Source organism: Paroedura picta, chromosome 8 (genome assembly GCF_049243985.1).
Source record: "Paroedura picta isolate Pp20150507F chromosome 8, Ppicta_v3.0, whole genome shotgun sequence".
Classification (NCBI taxonomy): Eukaryota; Metazoa; Chordata; class Lepidosauria; order Squamata; family Gekkonidae; genus Paroedura; species Paroedura picta.
Genome location: NC_135376.1, coordinates 72,212,510 through 72,235,231, shown reverse-complemented (window position 1 = coordinate 72,235,231; position 22,722 = coordinate 72,212,510). Strand labels below are relative to the sequence as shown.

The 22,722-nt window shown below is 44.1% G+C and overlaps 1 protein-coding gene and 1 long non-coding RNA gene across 3 annotated transcripts; both read left to right on the top strand.

The window, feature by feature from the left end:
• The first annotated feature begins 2,328 nt into the window (after positions 1–2,328).
• Positions 2,329–7,030, top strand: LOC143842666 (uncharacterized). 2 transcript variants are annotated; one of them, XR_013233265.1, is made up of 3 exons: positions 2,329–2,386; positions 4,754–5,067; positions 6,907–7,030. It is a non-coding gene; the product is annotated as an uncharacterized LOC143842666 (long non-coding RNA). The 2 variants fall into 2 exon arrangements; XR_013233264.1 differs by lacking the exon at positions 2,329–2,386 and having other exon boundaries at positions 4,833–4,864; positions 5,008–5,067.
• Positions 7,031–10,124: 3,094 nt separating this feature from the next.
• Positions 10,125–22,722, top strand: LOC143842665 (lipase member M-like). The gene is made up of 10 exons (XM_077347872.1): positions 10,125–10,251; positions 10,772–10,884; positions 11,413–11,530; positions 11,673–11,871; positions 13,654–13,763; positions 16,165–16,301; positions 18,349–18,492; positions 18,583–18,654; positions 19,540–19,608; positions 21,460–22,722. The coding sequence occupies exons 2-10, from the start codon at positions 10,783–10,785 to the stop codon at positions 21,691–21,693; spliced, it is 1,185 nt and encodes a 394-aa protein (XP_077203987.1). The 5' UTR covers positions 10,125–10,251; positions 10,772–10,782; the 3' UTR covers positions 21,694–22,722.

Here is a 22,722-nt window from a genome sequence, read left to right as displayed (position 1 = left end):
CTCCTCGCTTCCTGCCTCCGCCCGGCTCCGCCGCCTTGCCTATATCCGCCGTTAGAGGGCGAGAAGGCCGGCCTGTCTGCGGCTCTCTGAGCGGGTGCGCCGGGGCCATGGGCGAGGAAGCTCTCGGTATTAGGAACGTCAGGACATGGATCTCAAAGCGCCGGAGCTTTTGGTGTTAGGGAAGTTAAAACATTAATGATCAGGTGGTTGCTGGAGGTCTCACCGGAGGCCAGAGGGAGGGCAGGGGACAAGCCCAGTCAAGAAAGCAACCTGCCCCCTGTAAGGTTTAGATCTGAGCTGACATTACCTTTCCAAAAGTTCTGCTGGGGAACTTGAAAATGCTAGAGGTGACGTTGTAGTGATGGAAGAGTGCTGGAGCCTCTTCTGTCGGAAGTTTTTCAGAAGAGTTTGGATGAGGACCTGTCAAGAGTGTAGTTCCCGAGCAAGTGGGGGGGGGGGGCTGTAATGATGGCCCTTCGTGGTTTCTCTAAGCTCTCTGTGATTCTGATTCTTCTGATTCTGATTTCCTATTAAGGTTCACCAACTAAACAAGTGTTTTCTTAGCAGATCATGTTTTAAACTGATAAATCAGGTAAACAGATAAACCTGCAATAAACTGCATCCCCCTTGAAGCAGGGATTCCCAACCAGGGTTCTAGGGCAGGGGTAGTCAACCTGTGGTCCTCCAGATGTCCATGGCCTACAATTCCCATGAGCCCCTGCCAGCAGATGCTGGGGATGGGAATTGTAGGCCATGGACATCTGGAGGACCACAGGTTGACAACCCCTGTTCTAGGGAAATCTCTAGATGTCACTGGAGTCCACTTCCCCTGTTGCTCTACAGACCTGGTCTCTTTCTCCGCAGTGGAAATGGTAAATGATCAATTGGTTGATGGCTCTTGCATCTTTCTTCTGTGTTAACTTCGCTGAAAGGGTGTGTCACCACCTCTGGGGTTCCTTGAAGCCTGAAAAATATTTCAGGGGTCTTTCCACAGTCAAAAGGTTGAAGAAGGCTGCCTTGAAGGAAAAGATCTGTAGTTTGGGGTGCTCTTGGACCCAGGTCTACTGCTGGATAAGAAGGTAGCAGCCGTGACCAGGGCCCATTCCGCACAAGCTTAATGTATCCAAAAAGTGGATTCACCCTCTGGAAAGCGCTACACTCTTGCAAGCAATCTGCAATACTAGCGAAAAATACCTGTGCGTTCCCATTGTTGCAGTTTCAGCAAAGTCCCTTCCCCAGGCTCCCTCCTCTGAACTTCCGGCGAAGCGATCACCATTTTTTTTTCTCGGAGCGAGTGGAGAGCAACAAGCCGGCAAGCCTTCATTCACCCAGCGAGGCTTCTCTGGCTGCAGTCCCTCCACAGAACTGCTTTAAAGCTCCCCTCAAGTCACCAAGCACAACACAGCCCCATTTGCAAGTTTCCTTTATTTTCGGCCAAAAATCGTGCCCGTGCACGGGGGGGGGGGTTCACTTAGGGGAGCGTGGCAACGATGAAACGGCAGCTCACACGCCAGCTGCCAGCTAGATGGGTCTCTACGTTAGGAGGAATCAAGGCATATTCATTGCAACGTGTTTTTTTCTTTTTAAAAAAAACCCTGTTCTTAAAGGGAAAGGGGCTTCTCTGGAGCATGGTAACAACCGCCCATTGGCTGCTCGTTTGATTGATGGCCAGGGGCGGGCAAAGCACGGAAAAAATCGCTTCCTTTCTAGCGATTTTTGGCGAGACCGGAAACCTGTGGGAAATGATTGAAACGCAACTGGATTCCACTACAAAGGCAGGAATGCGTTATGCCAAATTCCACTATTTTAAATTCCATTTTTTCTTTCTGTAAGCAATTTGCCACATTGATCCTTGTGTGGAATGGGCCCAGGAGTGCCTTTTACTAGCTTGACCTTTCCTGGAAAGAGAATATTTGATCACTGCAGTATGTTTTCCTTTCTGGTGATAAAATTTTGTAACTCCCTCCCCTAGGAGATTCATCTTACCACTGTCTATCATTGTCCTTCACCAGTTGCTGAATTTTTTTGTTCTGCTTGGCATTCTTCCACTAACAATTGTTGGCCTTCCCCCCTAGTTTGTGTTTATATGTTTTATGGAATTGTGTAAATATTGTGTATATGCATTTCTAAATTCTGGTTTAAAGTAGGGATGTTTTTGTGTGTGGGGAGGCAGTTTTTAAATGTTTAGAACACATAAACATCATCCAAATGGGGGGGGGGAAACTACTCTGAGAAAGAAAAGTGGTTGAAGAGCTGGGCGATATCTGAAAATACTCAGAGAAAATTTACTCTGCATGGAGATTTAACTTGAAGTTGCTTTTTCTTTCAGAACTTTGTGGAACTACAGGGTGGAAAAGTTGCGAAAGATACAGTTTCTGGGGGAAAGGTGAGTGATGTTGAACAAAATGTACGCAGTGACCACAATTGACACATTATGGTTGCACGTAACTCTCCTTCAGTAACATGAAGTTTATACTTTGTTTTAAGAGTAGCCAGCAGAGGGGAGCATTGGTCTTTAAATAACCTCTAGCACCTCAAGCAGCACCATAGTACTTTCAGCAAATGAAGGAAGTTAAATCATGGCATAGTCTGCTCTTTATGGTATGTTATGCATTGTACTGCACAGCAGGTTGAGTGATATGAATGTGAAAATCTGAAAGCTTTTAACCTGGGGAATTTCTGCACATTAGTAAAAATAGTGTCACACCCGCGGAATGGCAAAGCGCTCCCCCCCCCCAGCCCTCCTCACCTTTTTGCTATCTCACCTTTGTCTGCCTTCTTTTTGCATGTCTTATCCCCTCATCTGCTGCTGGAAGAGATCAACAGATCTTATACACGTCCTATAGGACAGTGGTCCGCAACATTTTTCGGGTTGCGGACCGGTGGGGGGGGAGGGCGGTCTGGGCGCTGTGCATGCGCGGCAGCCCCTGCGCAAACACGCATGTGCAGACCTGCCGCACATGCGCGTTTGCACTCTTGGTGGGGCTGCAAACTTCATCCGGGGCAGGTCCGTGCATGCGCGAAACTGCTGCACACACGTGTTTGCAGCCCCACTGGGCACAAACGTGCATGCATGGACCTGCCGTGCATGCGCGTTTGCACCGCCGGCATGCCGGCGGCCACGCTTCCCTCTCCCCTCCCCCTCCCGCAGAAAGAAGCTTGCCGGGCTGCAAGCTATTTGGCCACTTTGGCGGCCGCTTTGCTTGCGGTTTGGGAAGTTTCTCGCTGCGAGGGGGGGGGCGGAGAGAGGGAGCCGCAGCCCGGTGCCGAGGCCTTCGTTAGTTCATAGTTGTTGTTGTAAGGTGCAAAGTCGTGTCCGACCTATTGCGACCCCATGGACAATGATCCTCCAGGCCTTCCTGTCCTCTACCATTCCCCGGAGTTCATTTAAGTTTGCACCTACTGCTTTAGTGACTCCATCCAGCCACCTCATTCTCTGTCGTCCCATTCTTCTTTTGCCCTCAATCGCTCCCAGCATTAGGCTCTTCTCCAGGGAGTCCTTCCTTCTCATGAGGTGGCCAAAGTATTTGAGTTTCATCTTCAGGATCTGGCCTTCTAAGGAGCAGTCAGGGCTGATCTCCTCTAGGACTGACCAGTTTGTTTGCCTTGCAGTCCAAGGGACTCGCAAGAGTCTTCTCCAGCACCAGAGTTCAAAAGCCTCAGTTCTTTGACGCTTAGCTTTATGGTCCAACTTTCACAGCCATACATTGCAACTGGGAATACCATAGCCTTGACTAAACGCACCTTTGTTGGCAGGGTGATGTCTCTGCTTTTTAGGATGCTGTCTAGATTTGCCATAGCTTTCCTCCCCAGGAGCAAGCGTCTTTTAATTTCTTTGCTGCAGTCCCCATCTGCAGTGAACTTGGAGCCCAGGAAAATAAAACCTGTCACTACCTCCATTTCTTCCCCATCTATTTGCCAGGAATGGAGAGGGCCGGATGCCAGGATATTTGTTTTCTTGATGTTGAGTTTCAAGCCAACTTTTGCACTCTCTTCCTTCATCCGCATCAACAGGCTCTTTAGTTCCTCTTCCATTAGTTCCATTAGAGTGGTATCATCTGCATATCTGAAGTTGTTGATATTTCTCCCTGCAATCTTGATCCCAATTTGTGACTCTTCTAATCTCTCTATAGTTCATAGAGAGAAGGTGAAAAGTTTATGCAATATACTTGAAATTAACATGTTGAAATTAACTATGTTGAAATTAACAACCAAATCTCTGCTTCTACAATTATCTAGCCTCATTTCCTTGCCTGGGATTCATTCTGCTGTATGGTCAATTATACAGGTTATCTGTACTCATGCCATGTATCTTATTTCTATGCCACTACAGACCTCTGGGTGATGACCAGCATAAAGCAGCTCTTACTACTCTTTTGCAGAACTAATCTCTTCACCTTTTGATTTGTAACGGGTAATATTAGGCATATGGTTGAGGGTGATACTGTGCCCTGGAACATCGATACAGACCTCTCCCACCACCACCACTGGAGTCCGGATATCTGGACCCTAAACTCATTTTGGTAACTATGTTTAGTGGGATAATCGGAGCATCTTTCTTTTAATACAAACTAGTTTTTATTATGGTTTTACTGTTTTAAATATATATGTATGGATTTTCTGTCTGTTGTCAGCCGTCCCAAGACTGTTATAAGAGAAGGGCGGCCTACAAATCCAATATTTGTATATGCATATGTATATTTATTTATTTACAAATAAATAGGCCTAAATAGAATTTCTGCTTTGGTTTCAGCCTCAATGGGGGAGAGAGAACGTGACTAAGGAAATACCCATTTCGCAGAGCAGCTCTTTGGGCAGAACATCTGAAGAATTTCGATAGAAGCCAAATGAAGTTTCAATAAAAGTCAATGAAAATGAATCAAAATTTTCAAAAAGTTGACATAGTACAATGTATTTAAACAAGGAAACTGGAACTGCTGTGTTACATCTGGAGCACATGCTTTAGGGTTTTATATATCCAGCTAACAAATAATATTTTCTTTACAGGTAGAATCATGTTGAATTTGACCATCCAGCATCTATCAATTTTATTCTACAGAAGACTGGGTAACAGCATTTGCACTGTATTGCTCGTTCATAAGGAATAGTATGTTTACAGCCTCACAACTTTACAGATGGGTGTGTCTGCTTTAAATAAGTTTCCTTGCTACTAGTTTATAGTGCAACTTTGACATCATAATTAATACAGCAGATTATTAGTGATTAAATTTTAGAAAATTTAGAAACATTCAAAATATGATTGGACTCGGAACATGGAACACCCCTGCAGCCAATGGGGACCTTCCATTTTTATTGGATTTTGAATCTCAGATCACTGGGATTGGGGTGTGCATGTGTGTGTGTGTGATTCAGTATCGCTTGCTGCTATTTGACTCCATCATTCTGGTGTTCTGAAATCCTGCTGAAGGTTACATTTCCACATACCAGACTTACAAACTTGGGAGGAAATGATCTAGTTATTTCAAAGATGAACAGAAACAGTGCTATCCTAAACAGAATCTGACTCAGGTTTATTCAGTGGGACTTATTTCTACGAAAGTGTTCTTACGATGGGAATGAATGCACTGTTGTCAGGCGCTTTTCATACCTAGGACCCAGGCCAACTTCCCCATTGCGGGCCCTGCCACGGATCTGGACTAAGACCGGAGAGACCCAGATTCAAATGCCCACTTCAGTTTTTAGCCCTAAAACTCAGTGAGTGACCTTGTACGGCTCACTGCCTTTCAGCCAATACTGCTTTACAGGGTTGTTGTGGGAATAAGCTGAGGAAAGAGTCAGCTGCCTTGAGCTCCTTGAAGGATGGTCGGGAGCAAAATGTTGTAAAGAGCTAGAAAGATTTACCGAACTTAGATGTCATTCCAGACTAGTATGAAACATCTTTGCTTTCAAAATAAATTGTATTTTAAAATGTATAGAGACACATTTTGGGGACAGATGTCTCTTTTGACATGTATGGAGGGTATATCTTTAGAAATCTTATTGTTACATCAAGTGAAACTTTCAGGAGTACTTTAAAACTGGTGTTTCAGCAGTTTCATTATTTCAAAACTGCATGCACATTGTGTTAAAAGTTTTTAAAAACCACATTTTATTAATAACTAGCTTCAAAGCCCATTCGTAAGAACAGGCTTCAAAAGGGCACCCCAGCCGAGCCGCTTCTCCCATGGCGCGCCAAGCGTGTCTGAAGCGATCTGTGGCCTCCTCCCCCCCAGCGGTGCCGTGGCCTCAGAAGCCGGCTCCCTCCCACCCGGTGAGCCCGCAGGGAAGCCATCCCTGGCCCCCTCCCACCCGGCGAGAGTGCGACTTACCCAGGCGTGTGGTCTCCTCCCACATGGTGTCCGGGTGGCACAGCCGGCTCCTGGAGGCGGGCACTCCAGGGGCCAGGCCATTCCGGACTGGGCCGCTGACCCGGACACCACCTGAACACGGTGCTGTCCTGGTCCGGACAGGGCTACCTACATGGCCCTTTTAATTTTATTTAAGGGCCAATTAGGGCCTCTTGTGGCGCAGAGTGGTAAGGCAGCCGTCTGAAAGCTCTGCCCATGAGGCTGGGAGTTCAATCCCAGCAGCCGGCTCAAGGTTGACTCAGCCTTCCATCCTTCCGAGGTCGGTAAAATGAGTACCCAGCTTGCTGGGGGGTAAACGGTCATGACTGGGGAAGGCACTGGCAAACCACCCCGTATTGAGTCTGCCATGAAAACGCTAGAGGGCATCACCCCAAGGGTCAGACATGACTCGGTGCTTGCACAGGGGATACCTTTACCTTTACCTAAGGGCCAATGGTTAAGATACTTTCCCATAAGAAATGTCATTTCCTTTTTTTCGAAATTCCAGTCCATTTATTTGCTCTTTTTCTTCTCTCTCATATTTGATATGTTTTTCTAGGTATAATCAAGATATGACACAGCTGATATATAATTGACTTGATGTGTTCTTCTGGATAGAATCATGGTATATTTTGCCTTAGCTCCTGTAGTTACTGTGAAAGCTGCCAAAGCTCTATCAGCAATGTTTGTGTGACTTCCTGATGCAGTACTCAAGATATGTGAGTACTTTGACCTGAATATTTATTTATTCAGAAGGAACTACTAGAGCTAGCCTTGGATAACAGTGGACATCCTGATCCTATATGAACTTTCCTATCTGTTAGGCATGTTCTAGTTGGGTGCATTTGGGCAACTTCATTCTGCTTCCAAAGCTTTGTTTGACCTTGCCTGCATGTGAAATGTGCCAGTGGGAGCCAAGACTCTTGCCCTACCCTTAATATGCCACACAGACAGCAAAAAGGTGAGTTTGCTCTTCCCACTCCATCCAGACGTATGATGAATGATTTCTATCGTGCGGATAGGCCTTCATGTTAAGATGCATGAGGGTGCTCACCAATTTGCTCTATCTATAATGAAAAAACCCTCCCAAATTATGACTAGTTACGGTCTTACCAGTCCAAGGACCAGGCCTTTTTATACCACCTCCTGAGAACAACATGAAGGGAAAAAGAAAAAAATGGTCTCCTCAAAGATCCGCCATAAGGACCCTGAAATTCCTCCTTGATCCATGTTGCCTCCCAGAAGGGGGGCTGGGGAATCAGCAGCATGTAGCCAATGCCTCCATGGCAGAGGCAGAGAGCCCTTAGAACACTTCCAAACTGCCCTCTCCATTGACTGAGCAATCAGCAGCCCTACCAAAAGTACTCTTCCTCACTCAGTTTTGAAGAGCCTGGGGCAGCACTGTCCCTGGCTTTAATGGCTGTGAGTGTGCACCATTTATGCCAGCAAAAATGTGTATAGTTGGACTCTTTTATCCATTTACTAAGCAGGAGAATGCCTTATTTTATTTGTCAGTTTTAAGATCTGCCTTTTCCCAGTCAGGTTTAACTAAACCTCTTGGTTGAATTGGACATCCCATCAAATAAAATCCACAAACCATTAGATGTTAAATTTAGCCCCATTGACTCTAACAGGAATGGCATGGTTACTCCAGCCACTCTGGTTATTCCATCTCCACACTTCCCTGACCTCATAGAAATATGCCTGGCCTTGACCTGGGTCATGGCCTTTTTGGTCCTGGCTCTGACCTGGGCCTATTCTGCACACAATAGATAATTCACTTTCAATGCACTTTTGAAGTAGATTTTCCTGTTCTGCACAGGAAAATCCAGCTGACAAAGCACATTGAAAGTGCATTATCCTGTGTGTGCAGAATGGGCCCTGGAGGGTGCTGACAGAGCTGTCAGAGTTCCGCAGAACTTGTAAAACTGAGCTCTTCTGCCGGGTCTCTCTGGTTGAGGCCAGGACCAAAATCTAGCCCCCTCACCCCCCCCCCCGGCTTGCGACCTCCCTCAGGGATTGGCTGTGGATAGAGGGACAGTTTTTAGCCATCTTGTTGCTGGAGTTTTGTGTTTTATGGGGTAGGGGTTTTTACTGGGTTTTATGGCTGATGTAACCTGCCTCAAGTCATTCAAAAGAGACAGGCTAAAAAGCAAGCATGGACAGACAGATGGACTGCTGGTTTACACAGCACATTGACTACAGTTACCCTAATGGGTGAGCATGCCAATATAACACATATAATTAACTGTAAACAAGGGAATGGAAGGTATAAATGGTACTTGTGGCAGCAGTTATGAAGGAGTTGCTCAATTTAATTTGCAAACAGGGTCGCAAGTATACTCTAAACCTGCCTATCTCAACCTTTTGACCATGAAGGAACCCATGAATTCAATTTCCATTTTGATTTTGGGCAGTATATATTTTCCCTCTGCATGATTGATCTGGAGCAACCCTACCTTTCCCCCGTGATATCCAGGATATAAGCCTCGATATTTGAAAAAATTGCCATCAGTAAGTGTGTAGATTTCTGCTTTTTGTGAATTAACTGCCTTCTCCGTGCCTTGTAGCAAAGCAGTCTTCCGTGATTGGCCAGGGCGTCAGTTCAAAGACTTCCTGGTTCCTGGTTGGAAGGCTTCTCTCCCTGTATTAAAGTGACTGCGCTCCCGAAGCCCTAACTTCTCTCAGCAGAGATTTGCCTCTTGGATTTATTTCTCCCTCCTCTGCTGTCTCCAGTCCTTTCTCCCCCACCTCGTTCAAGAAAAGAAAGAAACTCCTACTGCGCTTGGCTCCCCTCCCCGCTTTGAGTTTCCCCAATCAAGTGCAGAACCCTTTTTTTCCCGATTGAGGGGTGGGGGAAGACCCGAGTTCAAATTGATCTGAACTCAGCAGAATCCACAATGGAAAAAACAAAGAGTGCAGAATCACCCTTACTAGGAATTATTCTTGTAGTCACATTCTGATGTGTTTTTTTCTATAAAAACTATAGCTAGTCCAGAATGCAGCAGCCAGGGTTCTCACGGGAACACCTTGGAGGGCCTGCATCCAGCCCATATTTCAACAGCTGCTATGGCCACCAGTTGAATACCAGTTCAAGCTTAAGGTCCTGGTAATCACCTTTAAGGCCATACATGGTTTGGGTCCAGTGTAAATGAGAGACCTCCTCTCTGCCTATGCCCCCCCAAAGAGCACTGTGCCCAGCTAACACCACCCCTGGCCCCAAAGAAGCACGCTTGGTTTCAACTAAAGCTGGATAGTTTTCTGTCCTGGTGGTCTACCTGGTGGAATGAGCTCCCAGAAGAAACCCAGGCCCTGTCAGAGTTACCACAGTTCTGCAGGGCCTGCAAAATGGAGCTTTTCTGCCAGGCATTTGGTTGAGGCCAATAACACATCTATTGGGCTGTCAACCCCCCCCCCCCCCAGCACCGCATCCAGATACACTCATTTTATGGGGCTGCAACTGTAATGTTGCTGTGATTAAATATTCTTTGAATAAACGTTACCTATGTTATATCATGTGTTGATAATACCGCATTAATAACACTGCTATCATACTATGGTGCATTGTATCACACAATTTATACTCTTTGTAAACCACTCTGAGTCACAAAGGAGGGCGGCATATAAATCTTCTAAATAAATAAATAAAATATCCCATTCAGCAACTAAATCATGGAACAGCTTCTACTTTTCTGAGTGTTCTGATTAGTGTGCACAGCTTATTTGTACAGAAGGAAGCACAAACTGGAGATGGGGTGGGCTCTGAACTCTTTGCCTCTTGAACTCTTCATTTCAAAGACTGGAAGCAAGGCTGAACTGAGTCAACATTTCCTGAGTATCTGGGGCAGAACTGAGCACTCCGAGTGGAACTTTGGTCATACTGTGACAGGACCTCTTGGTTTTGGTAACTACATGGACACTTGGTTTGGGTTTTAATAAACTGGGAAAATAGCTTTTGGGAGATTTGTAATTAATACAGTTGCCGCCTGCTTTTGGGAGGTGCTAATGAGTCTCATGTTTGTTGTTGCATTCTTTGACTAAGAGATTCAGGTTATCTCACAGAAATTATTGGTAAAGAGCTTTCCTACACTTGTATCATTGATAGATGAGAAATTATATGATGAGTGATACATCTTTGAAGTAAGCTTCTTATTGCGAGTTAATCCCTTTAATTTTTGTTCCTTCTTTTGGTTAATGATGAAAAGGCAAGATAATGCCATATGTCGCTTTAAAATGTAGAGTGTTTTTCATGGATTAGGAAAACATATTATGGGACAGCTTTTGGGTGATATCCCTCATGGAAGTATGTTGCTAGGTGTAGCCTTTGTACATTGGCCTCTTTTCTGTATGTGCCCCTTCATGTGAAAAAGGCAGCCCCTAAACACTGATTTGCGTAATAATATTATATGAATACCTTGTTCTAGGACAATTGAAGATGCTGCTGGTTTTATTTGCAATGTGCTGCCTGCATGCCACTATGGATGCTCAAGGATTTCATCAAGATGGAAAAAACATGTCGAAAATTCTTACTAGTACTGTAAGTAGCACAGAGAAGAATGAAAATGCTTCTGAAATGGAAGTCTGCTTGTGGAATTCTGTGAAAATGTGTGTTGGGAACCATTCAGCATTCTAGAACTTTGTCAGGTAACTGGGGGGGGGGGGGGGCTGACAGTGGTAGAGAAAGTTTTGGGTCATTTTGTTATTTTTCAGCTTTCTGAATTCTTTAATATTGGAATTAAAGTTTATTGATTGATGTTTCCGGGTGCAATTCTTTTTTTCTGTATTGGGATGAAATTCTCAGAATGCTGAGCCTTCCTCCTAAGTTTCTCTCAGGAGGAAAGATGTGTCCCCATGATATAGGCAGTTAAAATGACCCCATGATGGATTCGGAGAGGTATTAATCGGCTGCTGAATTTCAGGTCTTAGTACACTGCTGTGTGTTTCAAGCATAGTAGATACTGCCTTGTCGATTCCAAGAATTTTGGGAAAGCATTGGGGTCGTATAAAGACAAGGAGTTTGTCTACATTTTCCCAGTTACATTCGGAGTATTTTTTTTCTCTGCAGAAAGAACTGATCCTCTATCATGGATACCCCTGTGAGGAGCATGATGTTGTAACACAAGATGGCTATATTCTTAGTATTTTCAGAATTCCACATGGGAGAAAAGAGAATGCAAGCACAAGTATGACCTTGTATTATACAATAATTCACTCTGCCATATATGGGAAGGTTTTACCCCTACCACTGAATTTCTTGGCAAAATACACTGGATTTGATGTGAAGAATCTTTGTTGCACAACATAATCTCTCAATTTGCCTTTCAGGTTTGAAGCCTGCTGTCTTTCTGCAACATGGCATGCTTGGAGAAGCTTCTAATTGGATCGGCATTAGTCCTAAGGATAGCCTAGGCTTTGTCCTAGCAGATAATGGCTGTGATGTTTGGCTAGGAAACAGCAGGGGGACCCAGTGGGCTAAAAATCATGTGTCCCTTTCAACTGAAGATGAGAATTTCTGGGCATTCAGGTAGGTTGTTTTCTAAAGGGATTCTAGAAACATTATTTTTCAAACCCATGTGGAATAGTTAGCTATTTTAAAGAATGACCTGCTGAAGAAAAAGAAAAGGAAATTATTACTGGAAAAAGCAATAACCACAGGAGTTGTAATCTCAGAGTTGTATGCATACTGGGGTACGTGTTCCAGGATAGTTTTAGGGGGTACCTTTGGCTGTATTGGTAGTGAATTGAACTGGACACCTGAATTATGCATGTAGTTCCCTAAATCCATTTTATATAGAGAGTAAATAAAACACGGAGTATGGTACCTGAACATTATTTCTGGGTCCATACAATGGGCCCTGATTTCAATGTGAAATTGACAGGCAAGAAGGAATCCCCTATGAAGTGTGTCCAGTAAAGATTCAGCGTCCTCTTAGCCATTACACAAGCAGTCTTAGCGATGCCAACTCAGGCTGCATTGCCACTGCAAGTTGGAATCAGGTGTTGAAAACCTAGGATACTTACCTATTTGATGTCACATTGAAATCAGGCCTGACATAGCTAATAAAGAGAAATAGGGTTGTGAAGCAGAGTGGCTGGCTTCCAAAGCAGTGCAAGTGGCCAGAGAGAGTTACAGGACACTCATGCCACCCTTTTGTTGCTGCAGCTTCCTGTAACTTGCAGATTGCTGATCTCAAGTTGGTCTGAAAACTACCATGAATAGCACTGGGCAATATGTGGTGTCTGTGTATGTGTGTGTGTATGTGTGCGTCCACAGTGTTTGGAAGGAGAAATCAGCACAAAAAAGCTTTCCCTCCAGGGTTGTCAAGTAGACATTCCACACGTGTTAGGTAATGCACTTTCAATAAACTTTTGCAGCTGGAGAGTGCACTGAAAGTGCATTATCCAATGTGTGCAGAATGGGCCAAGCTCTTAATAGAAGCAAGGAATTCCCACCCCTCAACCCCCATCGACTGCTGCCGCTCCAAGTAGCAGCGGGAGAAACAGAAAATACCCTGTGTGCTGTGCTGCATTTTTTACTAGAGTAGCTCTAGGAACTGCTGGGAACTCTTTGGTTTTACCAGAGTTTCTAGTAATTTCTAGAGCGATGCATAGTAACTTCCTATTTTTGCTGGAAGTGCTGTTACTATGTCCAGGACAGCCCCTACTACCACCGCCACATTCCTGCCCTCAACCTTCTGATGGTTGCCAGGCTTGGCAACCCCACTCCCCAATGCTGATGGAAGCACTCTTTCACTGACGGAAAGCAAAGCTTGGATGCAGGGTGATATGTTTGATAAATAAATTAATTAATTTCTGAAGTCATATTCAAAATGTTATCTGTTGAAAACTCCGACTACCAAGACAGAGCCTAATAAAATATACATAGTTTCATTAATCCACAAATTCTAGGGGAAAAAAACCCAGTGGTCAATGAATTCTTCTGGTGGCCTTCTGTTTACCAAGTTGGTCAGTTTCACCATAACTGCAAGGTCTTTCATCCTCTCCAACCATGAGGCCGCTTCAGATATATGTTCTTGTTTCCATCTTGATGCAATAATCTTTGAAGGCTTTTATGTAATTTTTATGTAATTTCTATTCTAGCAAATGTTGTATAAGGAGGACAAAATTTAACCTCCACTATTTCTGGTCCCACCACCCCATCCATATGGAGCCTCCCCATAGCAGCTGTTTGCAGAATCACTGAATGGCTCATCTTATTTCATTTAATGAAATCGGGCTACAAATCTCAGTGTTCAAATAGATTTGGCACACACCCTGCCTAAACAAATGGTCTGTCTGTTCACAGCTTTGATCAGATGGCTCGATATGATCTTCCAGCAACTATAGATTTTATCCTGCAGAAAACTGAACAGCAGCAATTGTTTTATGTTGGCCATTCGCAAGGAAGCACTATAGGTAAGCTGGCGAGGCTGCAGTACCCGAACGAAACTGTTTTGAAAGTTAAATTGGATTATCATCTTTTATTCCGAGGGAATTACATGGAGGTGTGGACTACTTCTTACACTCAACTGGGGGCTACTGTCAAATGTGATATCCCAAAATGAGTTCCCTTCACTTCTGAGTAGAGCCCCAATAGGTACTTCATAGATATGGGTAGCTTTTATATCAGGTATAAGATGTTAATTGTATTGTATCAAGTTTCCTATCAAGGCTTTGCGGTTCCAATGCACTTCCTATGCCCCATTTTGAGGGGTAAAGGTAAAGGTATCCCCTGTGCAAGCACCGAGTCATGTCTGACCCTTGGGGTGACGCCCTCTAGCGTTTTCTTGGCAGACTCAATACGGGGTGGTTTGCCAGTGCCTTCCCCAGTCATTACCATTTACCCCCCAGCAATCTGGGTACTCATTTTACCGACCTCGGAAGGATGGAAGGCTGAGTCAACCTTGAGCCGGCTGCTAGGATTGAACTCCCAGCCTCATGGGCAAAGTTGTCAGATGGCTGCCTTACCACTCTGCGCCACAAGAGGCTTTTGAGGGGTATTTCTGCCCAAATGATTCTCATCAAATAAGAGATGTCTACCATCAGGCTTATGAAAACAAGAAAAGATTTGCAAGGGGTGGGGGCAAGAAGAGCGAAAGAGGATGGAGGGCATCATGACAAAGTCAGACCAAAAGAAGCATTTATATCCATTTGGGGACTGGACTGATCTTCACTTTGTTCGCCCTGGGACCAAACAGCGTCCTTTGCCTAGCATGAGTTACCCCAAAACACGTCAGACTGGAAAACCCTTTAATTTTTTTTTTTTTAGCTTCTGCAACAATAAGACAGTCACAGGGAACTCATGTCACGAAAACCTGTGCCAAGAACAGAGAGTTGCATAGAATTTTATACATCTGTTGGCTTAGAAACCTAGACCAATGCAATAATGCCACTCCTTCAGAGTCATCTCCAGGTCCACTTTGGTCTTCCCCCCAAAGTCTCCAGGCTAGTCCCGGAGCCCTGATCTCATACCTCTGAAATGGCAGGATCACCAGGTCAGCATTCATCCTTTACGCTAATACTAAACAGAGCATATTCCTGAACAACTTTCTACCTCTGGTGCCAGCCTGTACCAAACATCATTCCATCAAGAATGTAAAGTTAAAGCGACCCAGAATCTTAGTCTAAATATGCCAGGGCTATCTGCAGGCTGCTTTTCGCAATTTTTTTTAGCTTTCCTATATTCTAGCTGTTCTTTATTCTACTGTAGGTGAAAGGTCACATAGCAAGCAGCATTTCTTAATACAGGGAAGAAAGAGAGATCAGGTCTGCATCTCCAATATAGAACTGAAGCCAATTTCCCAGTAACTATATGATCATTTAGAGAAGATTGTAATAATATCGTTTATCACCAACTCATCACCTTATTAGTGCTCTTGTTAGGATATTGGTATTGCATCAACTGTGTGGGAAGAATTTTCTTCACTCCCATCTACAGTCTTCTGTATGAATTTAAAACCTTTGGGCTAGTTTCTAAAGTTGCTGGTTGTAAATTCTGTGTCTGGATAGGGAAAATGCAAGCTCGCCAAGGGGGTGGTGGGATCCACGGAGCTATCATGCATTTATTGTAAATTAAACTAATCTGTACACTAGAACAGAGTTTTGAGTCCAGTGGCACCTTTAAGACCAATGAAGTATACCTTGAATAAAACTTTGTTTGTCTTAAAGGTGCCATGGGTCACAAACTTTGTCCTGAGCTTCAGACCAACATGGCGGCACAGTTGTCTTCAATTCACTTTTGGAAGGATTCTGGTGGTATGCCATGAGACAGAAAGTTGGAGATGCCAATAGCGTGGAGAAGAAGAAATGTCCTTGAATAGATGCTTAATATCCATTTCAAGGCAAGCTTCAACGGCCCATTCCATACTTTAAACCTCAAATAAAGGTTCAGCACATCTTTTCCCTCCAGGTCGTTGGTGATCCTACAAGAAAGTGTCTAAGTATAGAGTGTTTGCATAAATTTATGCTGTACACCCTTTTGGTTTGCAAATGGTCTGATGATTGGTGACAAAGGACTCAGAGCACACAGTGAGGTACTTCTTAGTCACATTAATTTCAGTGGGAGAAATTTAATCATTATGTTAACTTTTCCATTGAATTCAAGCAGACCTAAACAATGCTGAATTTACCTGGGTCATGCCTACCCTTGGGACTCTGTCTTTGAACATTACCTTGAGTTTTGTATTGCAGTAATTGTAAGAAGGCACAAATTATTGTCACTTGAACTTAAAAGTCTGAAGTCACGTGTACATTTTAGAATTATTTTCAGCTATAACCTGTAAAAAATATTTCTCTGCCTTTTTGGTTCTCCCCTCAGGTTTTATAGCTTTTTCCACTATGCCTGATTTGGCTAGAAAGATCAAGATAAACTTTGCCTTAGCTCCTGTGGTTTCAGTAAAACATACCATATCTCCATTAAGAGAGCTTTTCACACTCCCTGAGTTCCTTTACAAGGTATGTACCTCCTTTGTCTTAGTGGCGTGGTGTAAAAATGAAACTGCATGCTAGTTCTGTGATCACTGGGAAGGATTTAGAACCATATCAAGCTGCCAGTCAGGTCACTGGTCCATGCTGTCTACCCTGAGTTGTCTTCTACATGGTAACAGGATTGTGTGGCTTCCCTGGAGCTGGTGTTGATGCTGATAAAGGGCAATGGCAAGGGGACTTCCATTGGTAGCTTTCCCAGCAGTTTCTCTGCCCCAGTCCTCCATTAGCAGCCACCCCCTATCCCCACCCCTTTTCCCTGATACAACATGAGGTGTCTCAGGTTCTGTGAATTATCAACTGAGAATTCGCAGAACCAGAGACACCTTTTGTTACAACAGTACATTGATATGATATTCTAGTGCCAATTTCCCCCGAGAAAAACAGAAAACTTCTCAGTGCTTGGAGGAGGGGAGGGAGAGATTGTTTTTGTGGTGACAGGGCTAGGGGAAATGGCTGCCATGTGAAAGGAAAACCCATATTTCATTTTTTTAAAATGAAATTCCCTTCTTCCCTTATTCCCTTCTCTTGTGGAAACATAAAAAGGCATATCTCTGCAAGAGAGAAGACAAAGACTTACTTAAGAATTAAAACGTGGAATTTAGAGAACCTGCTTACCCTATCATTACCAAGGTATATTGATATATTTATATGTTAATGACTTAAAAATGAAACTACTCATCTTTGGGGCAGTGGAAGGGGTGGACAAAACACAAAAGAGTCAAACATTATGCTCAAGGAAAAAAGTGACTCAGAACTGGACCACAGAAAAAAGTTGGGGCTAAAGTGGTCGCAAAAGAACCAGAAAAAAAAAAAAGAAAACTGAAGGGAAACCAAATGCATTAAAATGTGTGTGGGAATCATGGAAAAAATAGAAGCAGTCTGGGGACAGAACCTACAAAAAAAGTATGGAAAACCCATAAAAATGGGAATAATGTGCATGAGAAGAAAATTCATGGAACTTACAGGTATGGAAAAAATTGCTTTTAGCCTTGCATGGTACTATCCAGAATCATGCCAGTGACTTGATCCTGACCAACTGAAGTACATATCTATACTGGGAGGTAAAGTTGACCTGACTGAGTTGCAGAATTTCTTCTTTCCCTTTGAAGGGCCTGCAAAGCTTGTGCTGGTTTCTTCTGTCTTTATAGAGCCAAGATAGCTCCAACCACTATTATTTATGCATGTGTTGAAGTGGCATCAGCACAGACATACCAACATGCTAGAAGTGCCATTAGGGACTATGCAGTTCCTTCTTGCTGGTCCTTAGCGGTCCTTCTTGCTGGTACTTAGCGCCCGTGCCGGGGGGGGGGTTTCACTCAGGAGGAGCGTGGCAACGATGAAACGGCAGCTCAAACACCACCTGCTACCTAGATGGGTCTCTCCGTTGCAATGAATCAACGCAGATTCGTTGCAACGTGTGTGTGTGTGTTTAAAAAACTTCCTTAAAGGGAAAGGGGCTTTTTGGGATCATGATAACGGCCGCCCATTGGCTGCTTGATGGCCAGGGGCGGGACAAGCTCGGCAATATCGCTTCCTGGCTAGCGATTTTTGCAGAGACCGGAAACCTGTGGGAAACAATAGAAACGCAACTGGATTCCACTACAAAGCCAGGTATGCATAACGACGAATTCCACTATTTAAAATGGCGTTTTTTCGTCCCGCAACCAATTTGCCACATAGATCCTGGTGCGGAATGGCCCTGTTTCTAGGGTTGCAGATCATCAAATGATAAATAAATGGATGCCATTGAAGCATTGTAATGATTTAACTAGCATTGACTAAACAAAACATTTCATTTCATCTAAGAAATAGGCTAGGTGGCATAGAATTAAAATAATAATTGCTAATAAAAGTTCATGTCACTTTGTATTCAGCTGGTGCTAACATTCTTCTAAACAGCGTGGTGCAAGACATTCATGTGTTTGTGAATAATTAATGGTAGTAGATAGAGTACTAACTTTTGGGTTGTTGTACAGTGATAACAGCATGTGCCTTTCTGAATCTTATCTTATAGATCATGCTTGGCACTAAGGAAGTTAAGTTGCAAAGCAGGGTATCTCCTGTCAGGTCTGGATTTTGTAGTTTTTTCACACATTCAAGAATTTGCTATAATATCATGCACAACTTATTTGGATCAAAGCAAAAGACCCCTAATACGGTATGTAGAAATCTAAATGTTTATTCATAAAAAAGCAAACAGTAGCTTTTGGAACTGAAAGTATTCAAAAGAATCCTTTGTACCTTTCAGAATCAAGTAGATGAATATGAAGTTCAGTATTTAGCTTCCACATCAGTACGAAATCTGATGCACTGGTCACAGGTAAGTGATTTGGAATAAAATCAACTGATCTGCCATAAGAGAATTTGCAAAAATACCCCAAACCCTCACATCCTAGATATATATAGGTTAACTTGATTCTACTTGAATGAAGGTAGATAAATCTTCATACATATATCATCCCTTCAATCATTACAGCAAAGATTTAGGATTGAATCTGGAGCAATCTTCCTCAACTTTTTTACCATTGAGAAACCCCTGAAACATTCTTCAGGCCTTCAGAACCCCCAGAAGTGGCGGAGTTGGGAAGCACAGCTGTGGACATGCCCACTCAAGGCCTCTCCCCTTCCCACCCCCTCCAGGCCCATCACTGGCCATTTGGGGCAGGATGGGTGGAATACTTTTGCTTCAGGGACCTACCTGGCTTAGGTCAGCAGAATTCCACTTAGCGTGTGCATGGCTCCCTGAACCTAAGCTTAATACCAATTGTTAGAAAATAAAGGGTTACAACTTAATAAGACTCTTAAGAATTTGCAGTTAGAACTAGTCGATAATATCATATCACAGGTAAATAAGGATAGAACACAGAAGTTGCATTCCTCCAACATCTGCCATTCTCAGTCTGGATGATTTCACCCTAGACCCACCACATTCATACGTTCTACTCAGGCTCCTCCTAGCCAATTTTTTATGCCCAAGAGAAGGTTTCCTACGTTGACTTCCCTTAGACTTTAAGCTTAGGATCAGATTCCAGGGATATTATGATATTATGAAGCAACAGGATATCGACTAGTTTGAGCTGCTTGTTGCAAATTCTCAAGAGTCTTGCTAAAGTTGCAGCCATTTATTTTCTAACAACTACTATGAGCCTCTTCATTTAGAATCCGTATGGGAATTTAACTGTTAAAAATCTTGGAATCTTTCTAGGTGCTGAAGAGTGGCCAACTCCAAGCTTATGATTATGGAACACAGGGAAACTTAGAACGTTATAAAATGGTAAAGTATTTGAGGGGTGTGTGTTCTTTGGGTTTCCCTAAAAACAGCAAAGTGGCATCTTTCTTATGAAACAGCAGAAGAAGCCTTTGAAATCACATCACCAGTTTCTTGGTTTGCTGGACAGACAAGCAAAATTAGGCCCACCCCCTTTCCCCTTGATACGACTAAACTGGGGAGCAAAACCAGAAGAATTGCACTAAATTTGCTACACATCTAAGTACCACATAGGTTTTCATTCCACTCATCCTTCACACAGCTCAGGAGTTCTGCTCACTTTATCCTCACAACAGCTCTATGGAGTAGTTATGGCATGAAAGAGAATAATTTGCTCAAAGCTGTGCACTGGGCCTGAACTCTGAGTTAGACTTTGAATCCAGTGCTCCAAGGACCTAGTCCAGTGGTTCTCAACCTTCCTAATGCCACAGCCCTGACCGAGCAGTGATATCAGGGCTCTCTCAGCCTCACCCACCCCACACGGTGTCTGTTGTGGGGAGAGGAATGGGAAGGCAACTGTAAGCCGCTTTGAGCTTCCTTCGGGTCGGGAAAAGCGGCATATAAGAACCAACTCTTCTTCTTCTTCTTCTTATTCCTAGATGAAGCTCAAAACATAGGAAACACAAATACCACAGAAAACAAAAACAATGCTTAGAATATCAAGGGGGAACTTCCCACTCCCTTTAGCCCGGGAAGTGCTCTTGCCACGGCAACAGCGCTTCCTGGGCCAAAGGGAGCCTCCCGCAGCAGCACTGCCGCCGGGGGGAGGGTTTCCACTCCCTTTAGCCTGCTGTGTGGGCCAAAGGGAGCCGCCCTCCTGCCTGTCGCCCCTTTCAAAGCCCATTTTTAAAATGGGCTTTGATACTAGTCATGTATATAACCCAGGGGTAAGCTGCCAACCTGACCTAGATGTTCCCACTTCCTCAGAATGAGCAGGTTGGCAGCTATGAGATGCGGATCTGCAAATTTAGGCCCAGATCTCTTTTTTATGTGGCACCATTCACAAGCAAGGCAGGTTTTGGTCGGCATTATTCATACACTGAACACACCCATGTTAGATTGCTCCATATATTACATGGGGCTGCCTTGGAAGTTGGTCTGGAAACTTCACTGGATGCACAGTGTGGCTGTGACAATCATGGAGGTGCACAACTGGTCAATGCTTGAATAACTTAACTGGCTGCCTATGTGTTCCTGTGTCCAACTCAATTTTACCAGCTTTAAGTCAATGAACTTCTTGGGGCCAAGATATCCAAAGGACAGTGCCCTATCCCTTGAGATGAGGTCCCTCTTTTTTCCAAAGATAAAGCATGAGGAAACTAAAAGCAGGGGATTTTCAATTGTGCTCCCAAACCCTGGAGTCCCTCCCCTTGGATGCTTGCTTGCCACTGGATTTTGTGTCTTTCGGCCCCCTCCCCATTTTAGTGGTTTTGGGGTCACCAACCTCCAGGCGGGGCCTCTTGATATCCCAAAACTATGGAGATCAGTTCGCCTGGAGAAAAATGGCTGTGTTAGAGGATGGACCCTGTGGCTTTGTGCCCTGTTTATTTATTTTTATTTTTTCACATTTATATACCACCTTCCCCGAAGGCTCAGGGTGGTTGAGGTCCCTCCCTAAATGTCACGCGCCCTGGGCTTCACCCCCAAATCTCCAGGAATTTCCCAGCCCAGGGTTGGCAACAGTAAATGGAATCTTTGACATACAACGTGCTTGATTTTCATTATTATAACATGCTTTCTAAAATGGTTACAAGATAGATTTGCCAAGAGTGTGCAGTATACAAATTGAATTGATAAGTAAATGAGTTAATAGTCTATTTGTTTCTTTAATTTTTTCCCTTTTACTTTTTTGAAAAGACGCGCCCTCCTGAATACAATGTAACCGACATGAATGTAGCAACTGCAGTTTGGAGTGTCGGAATCGATGGATTTGCTGGCCCTGAGGATATTGCCCTTTTACTCCCTCAAATCAGAAACCTCATATATCACAAGTTTATTCCTGAATGGAATCATGATTCATTAATCTTTGATTTGAATACGTATGATCAACTGCATAGTGTGATAGTTAATATGATCAAGGGGTCTTCTTGAGGATAAGGTAAGCAATACAGAAGACACAGAGTGTATCATATACTGCAATCTTGAGCAAAGTCTAAACTCACCCCTTTCAATTCATGGAGACTGAAGAAACACTGCCACAGCTTGCATTGTAAACCTTAATGACTTTATCTGAATGTGTATGCTCACAACAAAGGGCTGTACATCTTGACTCTCTAAACCAGTGGTTCTCAACTGCCATAATGCTGCGACCCCTACGGCGGGGACAGCCCACGCCCGTGCATGCGTGGTCATGTGGGTGCGCACGCAGGCACACAGCAATCTGATGCCATGGCTCCAACTCCATCCGCCTGCCGCCGCAGGCCACCACCCGCAACTGCTGCTGGCTGCCACCGTCACAGCAGCCACCAACCTGGTGACCCCAAGGTTGAGAACCACTGCTCAAAACCTTACCCATCCCCAACTTGAACTATACCTAAACTAACCCTAAGCTTAATATACACGTGAATATGCATACCTAGAAATGAACTAGAACTTTTAAAACCTTCCTTGATACACAACCTTCCTTGAAATTCCCACACATTCACTCCCCCCTGCAGCTGAACAATGAGTAAAATCTGGCACTAAATTGAAGAGCTGAACTGAACACTGCAGAAGCAAGCAATGACAGACCAAGGTTGAATCTGCACTTACTTTGTTTATTCCGTTGTGGATCCTGCTGAATTCAGATCGATTTGAACTCAGATATTCCTCCCCCCCCCCCATTGAAACAGAAAAGTGTTCTGCACATGGTTAGGGGAGTTCAGAAGGGGAGGGGGGAGCCAAGCACAGTTGGCGCCTCTTTCTTTGTTTTCTTGAAGGGGGGGGGGGAGAGGATTGGAGACAGCAGAGGAGGGAGAAAAAACCCCAAGAGACAAATCTGTACCAACAGAAGTTAGGGCTTCTGGGAGCTTCTGCTGAAAGAAGTTAGGGGCTTTCCCATTAAGGCAAGCTTGTCAGCTGGGCAGCCTTCGCCAATCAGGGCTTTTCTACAACGGAGTTCAGCCCGTCTGATGGCATGTT